General features: G+C 37.8%; 1 protein-coding gene across 5 annotated transcripts in view; it reads right to left on the bottom strand.

The window, feature by feature from the left end:
- Window positions 1-19,894, bottom strand: part of LOC124169396 (neuropathy target esterase sws) — an 84,345-nt gene that overhangs the window by 49,630 nt on the left and 14,821 nt on the right. For 3 of the 5 annotated variants that reach the window (XM_046547991.1, XM_046547993.1, XM_046547995.1), the window contains exons 8-13: window positions 17,129-17,200; window positions 15,330-15,539; window positions 14,794-14,971; window positions 11,253-11,398; window positions 6,194-6,406; window positions 1,900-2,162 (exon numbers count right to left, since the gene is read on the bottom strand). In XM_046547991.1, coding sequence (XP_046403947.1) covers window positions 1,900-2,162; window positions 6,194-6,406; window positions 11,253-11,398; window positions 14,794-14,971; window positions 15,330-15,539; window positions 17,129-17,200 — 1,082 coding nt within the window. The remainder of the gene's footprint in view (window positions 1-1,899; window positions 2,163-6,193; window positions 6,407-11,252; window positions 11,399-14,793; window positions 14,972-15,329; window positions 15,540-17,128; window positions 17,201-19,894) is intronic. The other 2 variants (XM_046547994.1, XM_046547996.1) reach the window with 1 other exon arrangement.

Below are 19,894 nucleotides of genomic sequence, written 5' to 3'. Positions count from 1 at the left end.
AAACGTATTGTTTACTGGACTCTGACATCACACTCAGCCAACGCGATGGGTCGTTTGGAGCACAAGATTAATATGCAATTTTCAAATTGGAATTTTACGAATATTACGCAGGCTAGAGAAAACTGCTTTCATTGTAATTTTCAGCAAGATGGATATTTTTTTATCGCATAATCATCTATTTTTTAATGGAATTCCCTATTTGATCAAATTTGAAAGCTATATTTTTATCAAATCCAAATTCTTTGTTTCTCACTGACTCTAAACACCGAATACTAATCAACTTCATTTTCTCTAAATGTAATACCTTTCTTTTATCACTAGATTTTAAACATAAATAGATTGTGTTGGTTCGGTTCTTCAGTTCTTGAATTTGAACATAATTTAAGTAACATACTTTAGACAAAGTAATGTTAAAGATACATCAGTTTTGAGATAGCCTGATGCATTATTCTAGGCATTCTCAAACTACCACGACAAAAATCATTGAAATTGAAACACATTATTAAGACCTGGAACAGCACTAATGCCAGCAAATGAACCGGAATAGGAACTAGAAAAAGGGTAACCAACCCATCCTTATAAAATAACTATACATTTCCTTTGGTTTTTGCTCCAACCCAGTAGATCCTAAAATTAAATTAAAAGCTCTTCCCCAACAATATATTGTGATGACTCGAGCAGGGGATGGTCACAGAGTAGTGTATAGCGCCTTGCGATGTGTGTATGCGTGAGTGTGAATGAGTCAGGCGTGTGGTGGCCGGTGTGTTGGTCCCAGTTAACTAGGGCACTTGTGACACACTTATTCCGGCCTCAGTGGAATTACCCTCCCTCCCCGCAAACCATTCCACCTGAGATACTTCCCCTCCTGAGGGGTATATATGCCCGTGGAAGGAATGCATTGGGGGCATGATTGACTGGACGACTAAGGGAACGACGTTAAGGGGAGGTATTGATGTGCATGATTGCCATCAAATTTGGAATCGGAGTGCTCTTGGTGGCCAACGCCGGCAGCAGCCCGGACGAGTTACGGCAGTGTCCCACGCCCGGTGCGGGAGGAGTTACCTCTCGGTGTCTCGGATCATCTGGTCCAAATCGTTGTGCTACAAACGACTCCCCCGTTCCAGCCGCAACAAAAACTGTAAGAATGTCGCAGTACGCGACCCTTATATAATCTGTTAAAGGTCAGACGACCGTTCACTTCCCCTAATCAGAAGCGAGAAATTGTATTCTCCCAGACCTTAATGCAACGCGTCCTCTCAAATAACTTTAAGAAGTGCTCAGAAAAGCAAAGTTCAAAAACTTTATCCAAGGATACAAGTTGATAGTGGCCCAAATAATTCACATTTGATTTTTTTTGTAACTTGTACTATTTTGGAGGTGGGAAAGCATCACGTTTTCATCATCGTTATTTTCTCTTTTGTTGCTAAGTGTGATCATTTCGATCATATCATTTTCATCAGGGTATTTGATTTTTTTTGTAACTTGTGTGTACTATTTTGGAGGGGGGAAAGCATCACGTTTTCATCATCGTTATTTTCTTTTTTGTTGCTAAGTGTGATCATTTCAATCATATCATTTTCATCAGGGTATTATCTTTTTTGTTTTGTTTTGTGAAGAATGTAACGATTCATGAAGGGTAAAATATATTTTGCATGTTTAAGAGTGATTGATAGTTTGTTTGACTTCAATATTCCTTTGCTCGAGACGATTGTGATTATATCCCTTTAAACCACGTATGTGATGTCGTGTTCCATCACAATATGATACCCATATTACTGCTTCTTTAATATTCAATCCATGAATTTGAGCAAATCTTAGATTCAACAGTTGGATATGATTGCAAGAATCTTTGAAGGCACAAACTATTTCATTGGAACAGAAAGAACATGATGATTATACCTGTAAAATGTGGTTTTTGACAGAAGAGCTATGCGGGAATGGTGTTTAGCCTTAATGGTAAAGAAACTTGGCTCCCCAGTGAGTACAGCCAATCCTCCAACAACTTCACCATGGTGCGCAGTAAACATGTGTACCTCTCCATCCCCCCCGACACCACCTCCTACTTCACCAGCCCCAACTCCAGGCTCAGTTCTTGAACCAGTTATCGCTGTTCTTTGTGAAACTGTGAGCACTCCAGAGAGTATATATATTAATGCCACGTCCTGCAATTAAAGAATTATATAATATTAAGACAGTGCAGTAAAAATTAAGAAGGCTCTACCTCAACTGGTCGCATTCCGTCTCTTTTCACAATTAATAGATTGTTTCAAAACTTATAATGTTGAAGTTCTTAGGGTATATAGTGCTTCCCTTATAAAAAAATACCAAGTATATAAAATACAAAACTTTTACACTTCAGATTAAGGCTAAATTTTTAAATGTAAATATTTTTCATTTCAGGAACTACTGAGATAATTTTTATAAACTTGAGATACCGGCAATTGTTAACTACTACACATAAGACTACATGCACGTAAATTTCAAGATGATAAGGCAACTCACATATGAACGAGTAGCTCATCAAGAAAAAAGAGCGGTCAAGGAGGAGTTGTGTGTCCTTGAAATGGAATCACATACAACTAAGGCATTTTTAAAATGATCCGGTTTCCACCCTACACCATTTAAAACATACTTTGATCATTGGCCTGTGGAGATTGAAACCCAACATATTTCACATGGAAGGCCTAATTCAATGCATCTGAGGACAACCATACAGATCTATGGCTATTTAAAGTCATGGCACCATGACGAGGAAGGTTCAAACCAAAAAGCATGGAACCTAGGAGAGGCTCAGCTTCCCTACAGAAGGCTAGAGGCCACCTCAGAAAAATCTGACAAACCAAAATTTAAGTGGTCATGCTGCATAAAACACTGGCAAACCTGTCAGAATAGGGTGGTTTCCTATTATTTTCTATTGCCTAAATCGATAGATTATTACTCCTGAAGTACGCATTTCACGCTTTTAGATTTTTAAATGATATCTTTTTTCGTGATTTTTAATTATTGTAATTTTTTAATGAAAATTGAAAATTTACAAGCGCGCGAAAACGTGACGGCTAAGTATGAATGCTGGTAAAAGCCGTGTGACATCAATCTGGTTCCCACTGTCGCCGAGTGAGGTGACTTTGGGGCAAGGATATGTGCACCGCTGCGATGCAGGCTGCTAGCAGGTAACACTTGGCTTAAATAAGGATTATTAATACCTTATCAAACAAAGGAAAATTTCCAACCATATGCAGTTTTAATCAGTGATTATTAAGAGATGTTTCCCTGAGCTCTTGTGCCTCATGCATGCATTGGTAATCTCAGACGATGTAAAACTCCTACCTACTCGTATAGAAACTAGGTCCCTGTGAAGTCATATGCAGTGACATCGCATGGGCACCAATCTGGCCTTTTTCAAATGAGGTTAAAATTGACCAATGCCATTCGTCTAAACTGAGATTTCTAAAACCAAATAATTTGTATATTATGTAAACACTAATGGTGGGTAACGAATCGCAATCAATGCCTTTAGTTTTCTTTGATGAAGGAAACAACCCTATTACACAAAATTAGGCTTAATTTAAATTTTTTTAATGCTATATTAAAAAAACACTGTAAGTCCTCTACATATGAGCATTTGACTTACAAACTTTCAAAGAATTGAAGCGTGCCCGAAATTTCAAATTTGGCACCTACGAGGAGAGCTGACGCAACACAGTATGGCGTAAAAGAACTCGTTTTTTGAGCACAGTCTAAACAAAGTATCAATTACACTGCTGTAAAGTCCTGAAATTTTCAGTATTTCTTGCGAATATCCTTACTGCTGGTAGTGAAATTTTACCGGCTCCAGCCTCATTGTATGAGCAACAAGAACGTTTGTCACCATTGTGAGGTAATGCAACATTGTATTGCAGCATTGCATTATGCAGGATAGCTAAGCTTTTCGTTATCTTGCTTAGGTTTTTTAACTTATGAACAAGTTCTCGGAATACAACTAGTTCGTACATCTAGGACTTACTGAGCCATAGTAAAGAAATAAAAGAAAGCAGAGGCACCCCCCAGAGCACCCAAGGGGGTGGGTGGTCCCATACCTCCTCCCAGTTAAATTCCCCGACTATGCACATGCATATACAGTATACTCCTGATTATTATGCCAACAATCGATTTTTCCGATCCACCCTATTATCCAGGCCAATGATGCAGAGAGACGACACGAATAATCAGAAAACACAGGTAACCCAAACTTTCCCTTTCATTTCTTGTGTTGTTCTTAATTTTCGTAAAAGAAACAATGTACTATTATTTAAATGCAATTATTCTCTTATTTTAACGTGCTTCCCAGACTCATTGAGAACTTTTTTTGCCAGATAATGATCTTTTAAGCAGCAATGACATGATTGCACTTGTATCTGCAGCTCCACATAAGACCTGGCTTCAAAAACCACACATCTGTGGCTGTGTAATTACGGATTCAGAAAAGTGGTTTGCACAAATGGTTCAAAACCACTAGGCAATGTTGGAAACTGCACTATCAGGTACCACGCCACATAGTCACATTTCACACAAGTTGCCAGGGCTGAAACTGCTGCAGGATGTGGATCTGTGATCACGGAGCATGGTTGTACACTGCAAGGTTTGGAAAACAGGAACTGAGCTCCCCTGAATGCAGCAAGCGAGCGATTGTGCCATTGTGCAGCAGCAGTTCTAGGCTGTCCATGCAGGCAAGTGCCTGGGTGTGACTCATGCAATCTCTACTTCCTTATTTCTGCTTCCACTTCCCCTGCTGCCTTCACTTTTAAAAATCCTTTCCTCTCCATTTTGACCTTGAGCGATCGTGGTGTAAACATGCCCAAGCTCAACGAAATCTCCATTTCCCTTATGTTGTATTCGACCACATTTGAGACAATGGCAATTACTGCGCATTAGTGATGTGAAGCATACATTTAACGGTCGTGAATAATACTTTTCTTAACTCATGATTGATAAACAGTTGAAATATCTTTTAAAATTAATCAAGAATTTTTTTCCGACTGCTTATCGTCTTTTCAATACTAGAGCAGACGTTCAAGTAAACTTGAAATATTCTTTGTTGGCAAGTAAAGAAAAACAATTCCGTTTTACTAAGGGGACTATAATGGAAATAATAAGCCTGCTGTAGCCTAGCATTAAAATGTAGTAATTCTGGTGATTTTTGCATCCGATTTTATTTTTTTATGAAGATCGCGGAAGTAGTATACAGTGCAACCTCGATATAACGACACCCCACGGTGCAACCATAAACACTCGCTATAGCGAATTGTCGCTTTACCGGAGGTGGTGCAAATAATAGCCAATATACCTCATATTACTCCTTTATTTTTATTTTCTCGCTTAGACGTGTTTGGTGTTTTTTTGGCCATGGTGTGTTCCATCAAATGCTTTCTATTCATGCAACTCATGGACGTGCGGGTATGCTGACGACTGCTTTTTGCCGCCCGAGGAACAAAAGAAGATCAAGCATTCGCGAATGCTAATGCCACAATATTTTCACCAAAATTAGCTACTTATTTATCGAACGACAGTTTACCACATAAATTTGAGCCTGAGCACTCCATTAACTTCATTTCTAACAGATCGCTAGCAATTACAGAGATTAAGGAGTCTTGGTGTAAGTTTTTCCGGCGGTGAAACCCTCGCTATGGCGAGAGCCAACACCAAAAGGGCCTCGTAAAAACGAAATTTTTAACATGCTTATTATAGGATCAATTGACGGTGCATCGGCTATATCTTGTAATAGCGGGGGTTTCGCTATAGCTTGTACTCGCTTTAACGAGGTTCCACTGTAGTTTGTTAGTATACAGGACGTTTTTTTAGACGGTGTGGTGTGCATGTGGGAGTCCAAATGCATGCTGGTGATTGATCACCCCCTGCCAAACACCCTAGAGGTGGCTCGCATGGTATTATGTAGATGTAGATGAAACATTAATCGAGAGTGAAAGTTATGCTCGGATAATCCACAACACGGATAAGCTGCAGACGGATAATCGAGAGTCTGCTGTAACATAATTTAGAGGAAAATTTAGCTTGGCAGAGCACAGGCTTACCTGCTACAGGCAATGCACTCAAAAATTAAATGATTGATGGGCAAGGTGGCAAGTTCCAAATAACTTTTAGAGGAAATATAAAAAAATTAACACACCAATTAAAATCATAAATTGATGATAATTACCTTGTGTGAGTCTTCTCTCATCAAATAAGTTCCAGCAGGTACTTCACGTATTTCAACCCTTCCATTTAGAGTTTCCATCCCATTCTCCAAGCCGAGCTCCTTAACAAATGCTTCTGTGGCCATTCTTAACAGGGTAGCCTCATCCAGCCTTCCCATATTTCCTCTGCCTCCCCCTGGGATATTTTGGTGCTGAGTTGGTTCACCACCAAGTCCCTGAATTACATAATGTAACAGTATGAAGCATAGGTCACTCATACTACAATTTTACCAATGTAAAATTCTAAAGTATAGTGGGAATTTTATGCATGGTCTTGTTTGCAATATTATCTAAATTATTTGAAGTGCACTATACATAAAAATAATCCATTTAAAGGGTAAATTATTAAAGCATTTCCTTGAGCAATGGTTTTGTATTTCCTATACTAATAATGCTTTTAATAAAGCTACACTAATAAAAATGCTAATTTCAATGATTAGTTTAATATGAATTTCATATTTCAAGGTTCAGTGGGTGCACTGTAATTATTAAATGAGTACATCTTATACTTCAAATTTTGAGAAAAGCAACTAATAGCCAAAGGTTGGCCTGCATATTATGCATGAGTGCACATTATACTTAGGAATTCAAGGTCATTTCTGGAGTTATTATGTTACTTTTGTGGGATAACATCTCTGTATCCAATGTTTCAGACCTGATCACAGCCCTGCTTATAAACAGCTTTATAGCTGAGGTATGTAAAAATAAAAAACTAGATATCCAGGTGTCAACTTGGAAGGTTCACAAGAATACATATAAGTACCTTTAGAAGTTAGTGTCCCTTGTCAGTACTTGATGAAGTAAATTAAAAAATCAAGTAGATTAGAAAATTGAAAAAGTAAGCTTGTGACTTAAAGAAAAAAATCTGCCTCACTAAAAATGTAGATTTTGACGACATTAATAGTAAAAAAAAACTCTGAACCCCATTCCTATTTCCTAGCCAGCTTCACGTTGCTTTTCCCAAACTCCAAGACAAGGTTCACTCTTCCATTCAGCCCTTCTAAAATTTTCTTACTGAACCATCTGTTGTGCCAAACCTGATTCACCATCCTTCATATCTTTAACCTTTTCCCTACTATACACGTATATATACGTGTGGACGTTTCCTGACCCGGGAGACGACGGCCGTATATTTACGTGTGAGATTTTCCTAGACAGGAGAACGAAAGCCGTATATATACGTTTTCTAGCTCTCCCCCTTTTAGGACGGTAGCGGGCTTACGTCGTCTTTGTCTCGGGACCCAACCCTGCAGGGTTTAGGATTTACCCTCGGAATCCGGGAGCAGGTACCCGGACCCCTCGTCTTTTATAACCCCTCTTAGCGGTAAGGGACAGCAGTCATATACACCCATGTCTCGTATAGCGCAAGGGATGCGTTCCTTGGGGTCTTTGCGCTATACGAATTTGCGTTATACGAGAGCGTTTTAACATAGGGAAGATAGGGATGCGTTCCTGGTAGCATAGGTCTTTGGTATTGAATTTCCTCTAAAACATCTATATTCCCATAAAAAGCCTTAGAAAACATTATTTCTATAAATATTTATAGTTTAAAACATCTTTAAAGATAGTATTCACGCATTCAAAGACTTTTATTCACGTTAAAAAAAATTCTTACGTGCTTTCGAAATTCCATCCTGTCGTGCGGGTGGGCTAACATCTGCTATCTCAGGGGATCGTAATGCGTTGCCGGCAGTTGACGATTTTTAAAACTAGTCTAAAAACAACTGTTGTGTCACCCAGGCCCTTTTGTAGCTCATCGAAATGACAGGCAAATGCTACTCTAAATGCCATTTCATAGCTAGCGGAGTTTATGAATGATAAATCATTTTAATTTGAAGTCCTCCAAGTCATTAGCAGCTACGTGAAACAGTCTTTAAATGCCTTGAAACCTGACCCAGGTTTTCCTTCCCTGAAAATGAATGAACGAGAATGCATTCTTTTCCAAAAGAATATCGTCTCATCAACACTAGATCTAGTTGAGGGGGAAAGGAGCCACTTTCAATAACAGCTTGGAGTTCATCAGAAAATGTTGTGGTGGCTGCGCTATCAACACTTGCAGATTCACCTGATATCGCCGCACTGAAAATACCTGCTTGCCGTTTAAATTCTGGAACCAACCGCTTTCACTAAATGTCTCGGAGAGATTACCACTCTCGTCTTTTTGTACTGATTCACCATGAACTTTCCGTATGTGTAGACCGCTTGGTTGAAGTTGGTGCGGCTGAGGTCACTGATATTTTAGCTTCGTCTTTATTCAAAATAAGGCATCGTGAGTTTAAACTTCCACGCAATATCGCTTTGACGCTCTCCATTTTCAAAGCAATTGACCTCTCTCAAGTCCTCTTCTAGGTTTATGGTTTTTCTTGATAAATTCTTGATTTTTCTACACGCATTCCTATTTTTTGCCATATTCTCTTGGTTTTTACTCTGTATGGCTCTATCTAAATCACCTTCTTCTGCTGAACTGTATTCCTGAGAAGCAGAAGGCCTATGACTGCGGGGAGGGAACGAAGCCATTGTGTTTGAGACTCTATAGCGGACCCTTTTATGTGTTGATGCTATTCATGCGCAACTCGGCCACCGCTCCATTTCTCCCCCGTGAATACCGATGACCTTGAAGGCTTTAGCGTAGACCCTCTACCTGGAAGTCAATCGCCCGGTAACCTACGACGGCAAAAATACGTCTCAAACCGTATTGCTGAAAAAAAACTCATTTCCACTAGCCCCACGCTTAATTAACGATCTAAATTATTTATTATCATTCTGTTAAGGAGACGAGATAAATCTTCGGTAGGCCGGCTATCTGGACCCAATGACGAGTAATACTTTTGGCAATTGCACAGCAATGAATTTCGATTAATATATAAACAAAAAAGAAGATTTGAGGCAAGAAATAATGTTAATATGCGTAAATTGATAGAAATTACGTGTGTACTTAGCGCAAGTTCACGTTTTATCACGAGAGCGTTAAAATTTTTTGATTAGGCTACACTGCATTGCAATGTTTCCCCGAGGAACGAATTTGCGCTATATCGAAATTGCGCTATACGAGACATGGGTGTAATTGTTTATCCAGTCAGGTTTCAAAATAAATATTTGATCATTTCTCAAGAAAAATAAACTAAGAATTGAATTATTTGTCTTTTGAGCAGCGTTTACAATTTTTAAACGAAATTCTACGATAAATATTAACTTATATTTCGAGTTATATATAAACATCAACATGGAAATTGTTGCTGCATTAAATGCGTTAATATTGGCCTTAGAATTTCGTTTAAAATTCGACAATGCTCAGAAAAAAATGAGGAATTTGATTCAAAGTCTGCAATTTACATGCAAGCAACAATTATACATTTGCTAAATACAAATAAGCAATACATAAGTTGACCACGAACCAATGCCGCAGGTATTGTCATAAACCCGGAGAGGAGGGAGCACAACTACTCTCGGAGTCCAAGTTACTGCGAAGTCCCAGCGTGGTGGGGAGGCTAAAAAGGTTCAGCGAGACCCTTCTTAACGAATGCCCTCCAAAATTGCTCCGTACCACGAGAAAGAAGAGTCTCTTGGGGCTCAGTACTGTAGTCATGCTAAGATAAAAACTCCACAGTCTCGAAAGGGTTAAAGTAAAAATTTCAGTGTATGTTACCAATAATTATTATACATCTCACTTTTAACTTCTTAAATGACAAATTATATTTAATATTCCACCCATATATTACACAACTCTTGTTTCAAATAACTATGTTTACCTATTTGTAATATTTTTTTTAATATGTAAGTATGTATTCTCTTTATATGTATTCTATGTTGATGATGTCTATTGTTGTACATTGGATAATTGTGCAATACATTTCATTCGTAAAATGGTAAAACGGCATAAACCCATGAAATAAATATATTATTAATACATATTATTATATTTATTTCCTCCCCCTCCATGTGTTGAAACTCCTCCTTCCTGTCTATCCCTCCTCTCGAGTTGATGATTTGATTTGGCACGACGTGACGTAGAGGAACTTGCACTTTGGGCACAATCCGAACCAAGTATCATTGAATCCGGTGTGAAGTTAAGAACTGTTCAGCATTTTGGACGTTCAATGATTTTTTTGGCTCCGGCTGCATCGCATGCCCAGCTAGATCAGTTCGTCACAATCGTGAGTTAGTGCACGATTGTGATGCAGAGTTGCATTCTGCATGATAAACGTACTCCTCAATGCCTTGCATACAGTCCGGCAGGCAAGAGTTGTCCGATGACAGTCCAAAAGGATGGGAGGAGAACCCTGCGCCAGCATGGTTTACAGCCAATCACTGTCCCCCAAACACCCTTACCTAGTCATACAACATTGTCACATGCACACAGAGCACCAAAATAAGCCTGAAACACTAAAATAAGCCCTTTCTTTGAATCACCAAATTAAAGGATTCTTCCTTTGGGTCCTTCGTGCTCGTCATCCCTTCTGGCTCCTTTCTTCATGGAACCCTTTTGTTTACAAGTGACGTAGGCATTTTCCTTTCTTACTTGGCAACCTTGCAGCCCACCCCGAACTACACCATTCTGCCTGTCATTGGACAACTCTCGGCGGCCAGAATGTAGGTTTGTCAACTTGCGAACAAGGTCTCGGGACGCATAAAGTTCGTATATCGAGGACTTACTGTATTCAGGAAGATATAAACCCTAGATTGCATAATGCCGCATTCTTCTATTGAGAAACTGAAACTAATTTTCTTGTTTTTTATATATTTGCACGTAATTTAATCACATATATTATATACTGTTTTTTATTTTCGACGATTTATAAAAGAAACGTTCGAAAGAACTTCATTATTACGAACCTGGGGTTTTTCGGTCCGATTACCTTCATAATAACGAGAATCTACTGTACAAGGTTATAGGTATTACATTACATTTTTCATTTATTTCCCTCAGTATCTTTCAGGCAGAGATCAAAGAAGTAGGGAAATATGAAAATTAAAAACTTAACACAGCAGTATTAAACTTAAATAAATATTAGATAACATTACCTGTGGAGACAAGGCTTCATTGGCTAAATCAATATATGGATCGGCTGAATTCATCGGGAGACGAAGATCAATGCGAGAACCAGCCCTTGGCCTCTGCTGATTAGAGGATGTAAAAGGACCCTCTAGTTCAACATATGAACCCTTGTCTGCAAAGAAATTTACAAAAGGCATGCAATATTTGCAGCAATGAATTTTGTTTTTCCCATACCACACTAGTAACATTTTATGGACAAAACAAAAAATTCAGGCTCTACATCACTGAATACCAAATCTATATATATAAAAGAAAGTCGAAAATCGTGTTAGTTAGAACACTTATAACTCGAGAACGGCTGCACCGATTTCAATGAGATTTGGTTCTTTGGATTCGTCTCACGCGGGGTTAACATATAGGCCATTAAAAAAAGGATAATTTCACAAAAAAAATTCATCTCTTTCCTATGGATATGCTTTTAGGAGTTATAGTAACACATCAATTGATAAGTTGGTCAAAACTACAAATTAAATAATTTGTTTTGTTTTTACCACTTTAATAACTGAATTTAGTAACAATATAACATTTTAATTACTAATTAAATTGAAATTACATTTAAAAAATTAAATTCGAGCTGATTGTAAGCCCAGCCGTGGCCCAGCTCGAGTTGACACTTCACTACCGTGTTTGTAAACAAATCTCCAAGCAATTGTTGACAAACGGTAATGTCCGTGTTCCTGTCGAGGAATCGAGTAGTTTTAACTCTTTTCATTGGAATGATTGCAAATTAGTTTCAGTGAGCTCATCAACAAAGAGTTCCAGAATATGATTGATCACCAAAAGAATCAAAGATGGTTGATTTAGCGAGCAAGAACGAAGATGTGGATGACTAAAACGAGGTAAATTCAAATAGTTCGTACTCTGCATGGATTCGAATCTTTTAAATGTGTAACAAACGAAGACGAAATCACCAACTATCTATCTGAATATTTTAAGTCCTTGGACGTACCTGGCTTACCAAGGCACGATTTACAGAAAAATGTAGTTTCTGTGCTCATGATCTTTCGAAGCCTAAACCAACCATAACTATCCAACGGAACGTGTTTGATCATTAAAAAAATTGGTGATGAATGTGATTCACGCAACTTTACTCAGAGGAAAATTCAAAGGTTAGGTCGATAAACCATCCTCTGTATTTCTTCCTTCGCTTCAAGTGCGTAGCTAGGATAGGGGGTTTTGGGCGCAGCTAATACCACGGGTCTGTAGGGTATAGAAAACTCGCTAAGGTAAGCGGGAAGTGTGGGGGCACTTCCCTCAGACATTTTTTAAGATAAAAGGTTCAAAATAGTGGGTTTTGCGGCTGTGTGAATAGTTAAATATGTTTTGTTTGTTAGTCATCCGTCCCCCTAATATTAATAACAAAATCTTTCATAAAAAATTCTCTAAGCTCTTTTGGGGGGGGGGTTTATCCCCCAAAACCTCCCCTTGCTGCGTCACTGCTTTGCTTCGCTATATTTATTTAGCTTCATCCGCTTCTTCTTGCGCCTGATAACAAAACAAAAACTGTTGTTTATCAGAAGGTGTTTGACGCAAGACATTAAATTCGAATGTGTAGGGCTCACCGTGGTGCGTTTACGCATGCAGTACGTTTACGCAGGGCATTTTTTCCAAACAGAGATACTAAAACTGGCGCGCCTTAAGTCATTTAATGCGAATGCTGCCTCATACGGGGCTTTTCTTGCACGATTTTGAGCATCAGTCAAGCGTCGGTCTGGGGTCGCCCCCTGAATGGGCCAAGTGTATGCAACAGACTTGGACCTAAAAACATTTTTTTACAGCTAATAACGCAAATAGCCAACAACTGAATGCGTATAATTTTTATTCCATGAACTGCTTTAATAAACCACAATGCCCAAAATTTCTTAAGCTAAAACGTAAGAAAATTTGTTGAAAAAATCCGCGTAAACGTGCTCCGATCCACCCTATGTAGATTCAATAAAGAAAATGTCTTTCTGACAAGCAATTTTGGTACTCATTTACGTAGTTTTATTGAATTTGTATCCTTATTTTATTATAATAAATTAAACATGATTAAAAACGATACAGCCGCTCTTGATTTATAAATGGTGTAAGTAAACTGTAAGTTCATTGATTGTTAGGCGGTACGAAGTTCGCCGGGTCAGCTAGTACTGTATAGATGCGTGCACCCTTTTTCCCAGAAATTGTAGCCGAAAATGGGAGTGTATCTCTTACACTCCTATTATGGAGGGTGCTTGAAAGATGGGAGGTTCTACCTCCATCTTTCAAGCAACGAGGCTACGAGCGAGGGAGCAAGGGATGAACACATAAGATCTGGAATGTGACGTCGTTGTCTTCAAAGTAAAGGTGGGTGAGCTATGTGATGTATGTAGTTTGCATTACGTGAAGTTTCCATTCCATCTTGTCTTGTTTGAATGCGCTCATGCTACCCTCGTTTCTTCCAAATTTTTGCTTGTTGGACTATGTTGAATATAAGTAGCCTTGTTGTAATTATAAAGCTTTGTATCTCTCAATTATAGCTTAAAAAACTTAAATGCTGTCAGATATGAGTCGCATTAGGTCTCATTCTTTTTTGAATCTCGTGCATGTCATATAATAGCTGAAAGCTATCGAGATATCTTTGGGCTCAGTGGGTGACTCACCTAGCATTTGGCCTCCAGAAACTGGGAGAATTGTAGCAGATAACCCGAAAAAGGTCTTTTGTTGAGACAGGTTAGGAATGAAACATGCTTCCACTGTTCCCAGATAACTGATAATTTCTTTCAAAGATAATGATTTATGGTCTGTGTGGTCTCAAAAAGGGAAAACACCTTAGTGAAAAGTGAAAATTTTGATAGCTGTCAAAAGTCCAGGCATACGTCAGCAACGCCGCACGATAGGATAAAAAAAATACTCCAAAAATGTTTTTTCTTTAGCTCTGATGCTCGAAATATGGGTGCGTCTCTTGCGCGTGTTTATATTTTTATTTTTTATTTTTATTTTATTCTCAAACCACCGGATACAGCTCTTGTTGGCCATTTTACACCAGGGTGTTCAACAAATGCAACAAGTAAACGTACACAAACGACCATGCCCTGGAAAGGGGAAACCTACCCAGGCGGGACTCGAACCCGCGACCTCTTGTTTTGGCAGGCGAGAACGTTACCCCGCCGCCACCGAGGCCGGCAAAAAATTTAACGCAGTCGGTAGGATATGGTAATTAAATATTAGGACCAAATATTTCATGGAATACTTTTCTGTGATACTGCCCATCCTAGGGTTTTTTTTACGTTATTTATTCATCAGCATGAAATATAGCTCATAATCCAAAATAATTCATGCATTATTGGTAAAATTGATAAAAAGGTTAGCTTAAATTTCCCAACTTCAGCTACATCTTTCCTTATGTTGTTACTGCTGCTGCAAACCAATATCAACAAAACATACAAGCTAGCAAGTTGGTCATCCCTTATAATTATGATGATGGTAAAGATAATGTTGCAATATCAAGAAACCAGAGTTGCACATACAAACTTCTGACATATTGACCTATGTTTGAAGGTGGTGTGTTTTCCCACGATGACACTTCAGCTTCTTCTGGAGTCAGCGACAATGGCAATCCACTATTTGAAGTTGGCACCTTGATTGGTGCAGCAGAATCTCTACGGAGACCAAGTGTTTTGGCAGGAGAAGTGACAAATGGACTTGATTTTTTCCGGTGAGGGCCCTTTGCAAAGTAAAAATAAAATCATATCATTCTAACCAGAGCACAACCAAGTCACAACATCGTAATTATCATAATTTCACATAAGAAGGCTCTATTTTAAAACGTTCATTAATCATGTTTTTATGCCTAAGTACTAAATTATTTAAACTATGGATTAATTATTTATCATAGCCAAATGACTCTTGAAGACATACTTTTGGCCTTAGACACATAGACATATATCTCTCAGGAGCCAATTCACCATGCTTATTCTCTATGGAATTTTAATAAAAGAATCATAAAGATTTAATACTTGGAGTTCAGTTCAAAGATAAGTAAAGAAACACCTATAACGATAATTATCAAATCTAATACTTACTGGGTTGACAAGTTCAGCACTGAGCCCAAGATACTGATGAAGTGCTGTAAACGTTACCCGCTGAAGTCTAACCATAATGATTTGCATGACTCGAATAAAGATATCTGGATAGTCTCTAAATACATCCTTGAAGGCAGATACTGGTAACCGAACAACAACAGAGTCCTCAACTGCACGTGCACTTACAGTTTTGTAAGGCTTTGGATGACCCTGTAAAATTACAATACAAATTTAGAAACAGTAATAAAAACTAAAACAACAAAACAAACAATCACAAAAGTATAAAAAATGTTAGTAACAAATTAAAGTATTTCATTCAGCATTATTTTATTCCATTAATTGCAATAATGCAAACTGGAGTGTTAGTTTCCATTCAATATAAGCAACTTGCTAACATAAATTAAAGAACTTGAGGAGGTTCTAAACATGCATTAATGAGTGTTTTATGCTTCCAAAAAAAATAAAGATTAAATTTATTATTTAATAGAAGAGATAAAGCTTAAAGACAAATAATATGTTGAAAGAAAGAATATTGAGAGAGAAATATGTACATGCCAACAAGAGTGATGAAAGGGAAAATACCATTAAAGAACACAGAAAAAAGGAGTATAAGGATCTAAATAAGTTGAGTTCTGACAGGCATAAAAAGTATTGCCCACCCAGTAGCCAGCAAATCCTTTGATCGCATCACAATCACTGTCTCTTTCAATCCCTTCCAATGTGCCTGTGCTCAATTATGTTCAGTCTTAAAAAACTATACTTATAGCACAGTTTCGCAAGATTATCATTTATAAAATAAAATTTAATATCAGCACAGAAATTTTTCATACTCAAGATCAGAAACCAAGAACTAACATTTACAGGGAGAACAGATGAAACAAATGACATTTTATTTTTCCCAACTGCTTAACTAGAGATGACAAAAAATCTGCTTTAAACACCAACAGCAAACAGTATCAATATCAGTTAATAAAACATGAAAGCATTTTTGACAAAAGCTACCATTCCATATTAGAATTATTCCATAGATACTATGTACTTACCAAAACAAATTCCTAACACTCCACAGTTTCAAGATGTGCGCATTTTTCAAAATTAATAAGAATGCATTTCTTTTTAAGACTCAAGTGTAAAACTTCATATTTTTTCGCAAATATGTTAATCTGTATTACATTAACAAACATAGGGGATAACAGAATAATTAATTCCCAAATCACATCATAGAATGTGACATATTGCTTGAGACTCAATAAAAAAAAACTTTCTTTCTAAGTCTGTACTAGTACTCTTCCTACACAATTGAACTATCACCATAAGTACATACTATAACACAAATCTGAGATTGAAATTCACCAAAAATAAAGCAGAAGTGAGCAAGAAGAAAATTTTACAGTGATTACTTTTCCATATTTTTTTAGTGATTGGTATCCAAACTTGAGTACACAAAAGTTCTGCGCCAACAGTAGTTTTTCAACCTCCAATCTCATCAATAGAATCAGTTTTTAACTTAAACATATTTTCTTTGCACCAACTTCATGTCCTCCAAAATTCTTCAATAATTTATTCGTTCTCATCAAAATTTTTAACATGCTTATAGTTGAAACATTTAGTTTAACTTTTTAAGAGTATTATTTGCACAAAACTTATCGCAATTTAAGCTAACATATTTCCATTCTTTATATTATTACTCTTTGCATTATTTAAATGTATACCAAATTTTATAGTCTAACTTTTTTTAATTGATTCCTTTAACTCATTGTTTAAAGACATCACAGTCTCAGGATATCCTTCTAGAATACCTTCGCATTACTTGAGGATGAAGTCATCTCCTGTAACATTTCCGGTGCCATTCCAGAAAAAGACTCGTCCACCTGCAGATTAACGGTTGCGTAATATGTATCATATTTTATCGCTTATCTAAATTAGTTCTTACTAATAAAATAACGGAAATTAAATTATCACAGAATGGTTGATGACTTGAGGAGACATATGTTGGAATCAGATGAGGAGGACAATGGCATTGATATTTGCTATAAGAATGAAATCCACAGGATGAAAATGTGACTGATTCATCCGCTGAAAGTAGCATAAATGATGGAAGAAAAAAGCATGAAGTAGAAGTTATAAAGAATACATGAATTCATGAAAGCATTTCCAGGACTAAAATCTTGGAATAGCTTTACCTGACTACATCATCATCATCGACTTTGGAAGCCAGAAATAAACTCCTTCACAGCATGTTAACATACATTGGTGCTAGTTACCCCTGATGCCGAAAGAAGGTGACACATATGTTGAAGTTGGGGCAACTGTCGAGCTAAGAGATAAAGTGGACGACAACTCCTTTGCGATCACTAAGGATTGAAGGCTAAAAGAAGTGTGATGAAGACCCCTCTCAGTTGACAAAAGCTAACTCTAATTCTTCCATCCCGAACAACATTTCCACAAGAGAGATATTAGTGCAACCTCAGAAGTTTACATGTCCCATTTTTAAATTTAGAACTTCACTTTCGCTCAGATCTAGCAGAAAAAGAAGATCAACGTGGGTTTAACCTGAGATATACTTCCCTCTTGGCTTGTTCACCCACACTAAGCTTCACTTTCACCAACACATACCCCAAAGAGTTTAGTCCGCATCTATATTTTAATATCTGTTATACTTTCACCATTCATATACCCTGTAGGGACTAGTCCACATCTATTTTTTTTATCAGTTATACTTCCTCCACCTTTCATATCTCATGAGTTCTTCTTACTTTTGCTAACCAATAGGAAATTATTTCCCATTAATCCAGCTTATATGCTATTGAGAAGCATTAATGGCTTGAAAGGCAATCATCTAGTAATATGGCAAATGGCAAATCTATGAAATTTATTATACAGTAGTTATTTTGGATACCCCGAAGAATGCCATTGTTAATGGAAAAATTTTTGCTACTGGTCAGGGCATACATACAAAATATTTTATCCAAAAAAACTTTGAGAATTACTCATTCCATATATTTTGATGCTGTTCGAAGAATCATACAAATATAACATTCGAACACGTTAACTGAATGTATACAAATTACTCAGTCACATGATCTACTAAAGTATACTACAGTAAAACCTCACCTTAACGAACTCCCGCTGAACGAAGAACCCCGTTCAACGAACAAATGCTATTGGTCCGGCCAATTGCCTATGTAAACACAGTAGTGAAAAACCCCGATGAACGAACTCCTCTTTTACGAAAACTCCCGATCAACGAAATGAAATTTCGGCGCGATCGAGTGAAATTCACCTCCCTATAACCAATTTTTCCGGTTAAATTTTTATTTTCACATGAATAATTTAATATTCGTAGCGATGGAGGGCAAATCAGAGACTTCCACTGAATAAGCCAATCAGAATCGTCATTATTAACCGTAACCATAGCCTTCCGTCGTGTGTTTCCGCCGACCCCAACTCGCGGCTCGCGGCGAATTGCGAAAAATGTTAATGCTGACTTTCGTAAATAACTCAATGTCCCAATATTTACACGCTCAAAGATATGATATCTAGAGCTATGTACTTCGATCGCATTCTTTTGACGGTTGTTTAAGATACTTTACAGAATTACAACACGTATATTCCGAGAAGCATTTTTTTCACTCGCCGCCATCTTGGATAACTTCTTTAAAATTTAACTAAATTACGGAAGATACAATGTGCGCGCTAGAAGATGAAAGCCAAAATTTGCCTCTCTTAATTATCTTTAATATATGACTCAGTAGTTACTCTTGTTTCATTCACATTGTTTATTTCAACATCATCTAAAAAATAGGAGAAACTTTTGCATTTGCCGCAATCTTGGATAAAAATATTCGCACTTAAGAGACGAAAGCCAACATTTCCCATTGATCTAGACGTTACTTGAATTGAGTGCTTTATACTAAAGGTCAGTCTCTGTCTGTCGGCGATTGTAGCGATGTCCTAACGTGATGTGAAGAGGTGTTGATTTTCTCCTGAGAAAAAGGTTTGCGACGGCCGTCAATTGTTGCATGAAGAAGACGACACTGTCTAAACATGCCATATTTAGACTAGGCCACTGGTGAGAGTGATGGCTCACCCCTGTGGTAGCAGCAAAAATCCATGAATGACAGCGGGATTAATTCAGCGGTGGTTGACGGGAGTTGATGCACTCATGGGGAAAGAAGATTTCTTCCTCGATCGCTGCGCGGGCCCAAACATAGGACTAACAATAAAAAATGTGCGCGTTATTTTCTTCCCCCCAACTGCAACAGCTAAGTTGCGACCTCTCGACCGAGGGGTCATTTCTGCGGCAAAGCGGCATTATCGTCGGATTTTAGTGGAGTTTTTGGTTTGCCGAATGGATGTAAGGGATCGGCGAAATTGAAGAGGACCATTTTGCAGGTAATGCAGCGGCTTTGCAAAGCTTGGAAGCGTGTCGCACCTGTCATCATATTTAGTTATTTTGCAAAAACCGGGTTTGCAGTCAACAGCATCATTATCGTGACTTATTCTACTTCAAGAACTCATGCATGAGGCCTTTCAAGCTGTTTTCTTATCGGGAGTTGTCAATC

This window comes from Ischnura elegans, chromosome 12, assembly GCF_921293095.1.
Source record: "Ischnura elegans chromosome 12, ioIscEleg1.1, whole genome shotgun sequence".
Classification (NCBI taxonomy): Eukaryota; Metazoa; Arthropoda; class Insecta; order Odonata; family Coenagrionidae; genus Ischnura; species Ischnura elegans.
This window is presented reverse-complemented; position numbering and strand designations above follow the sequence as displayed.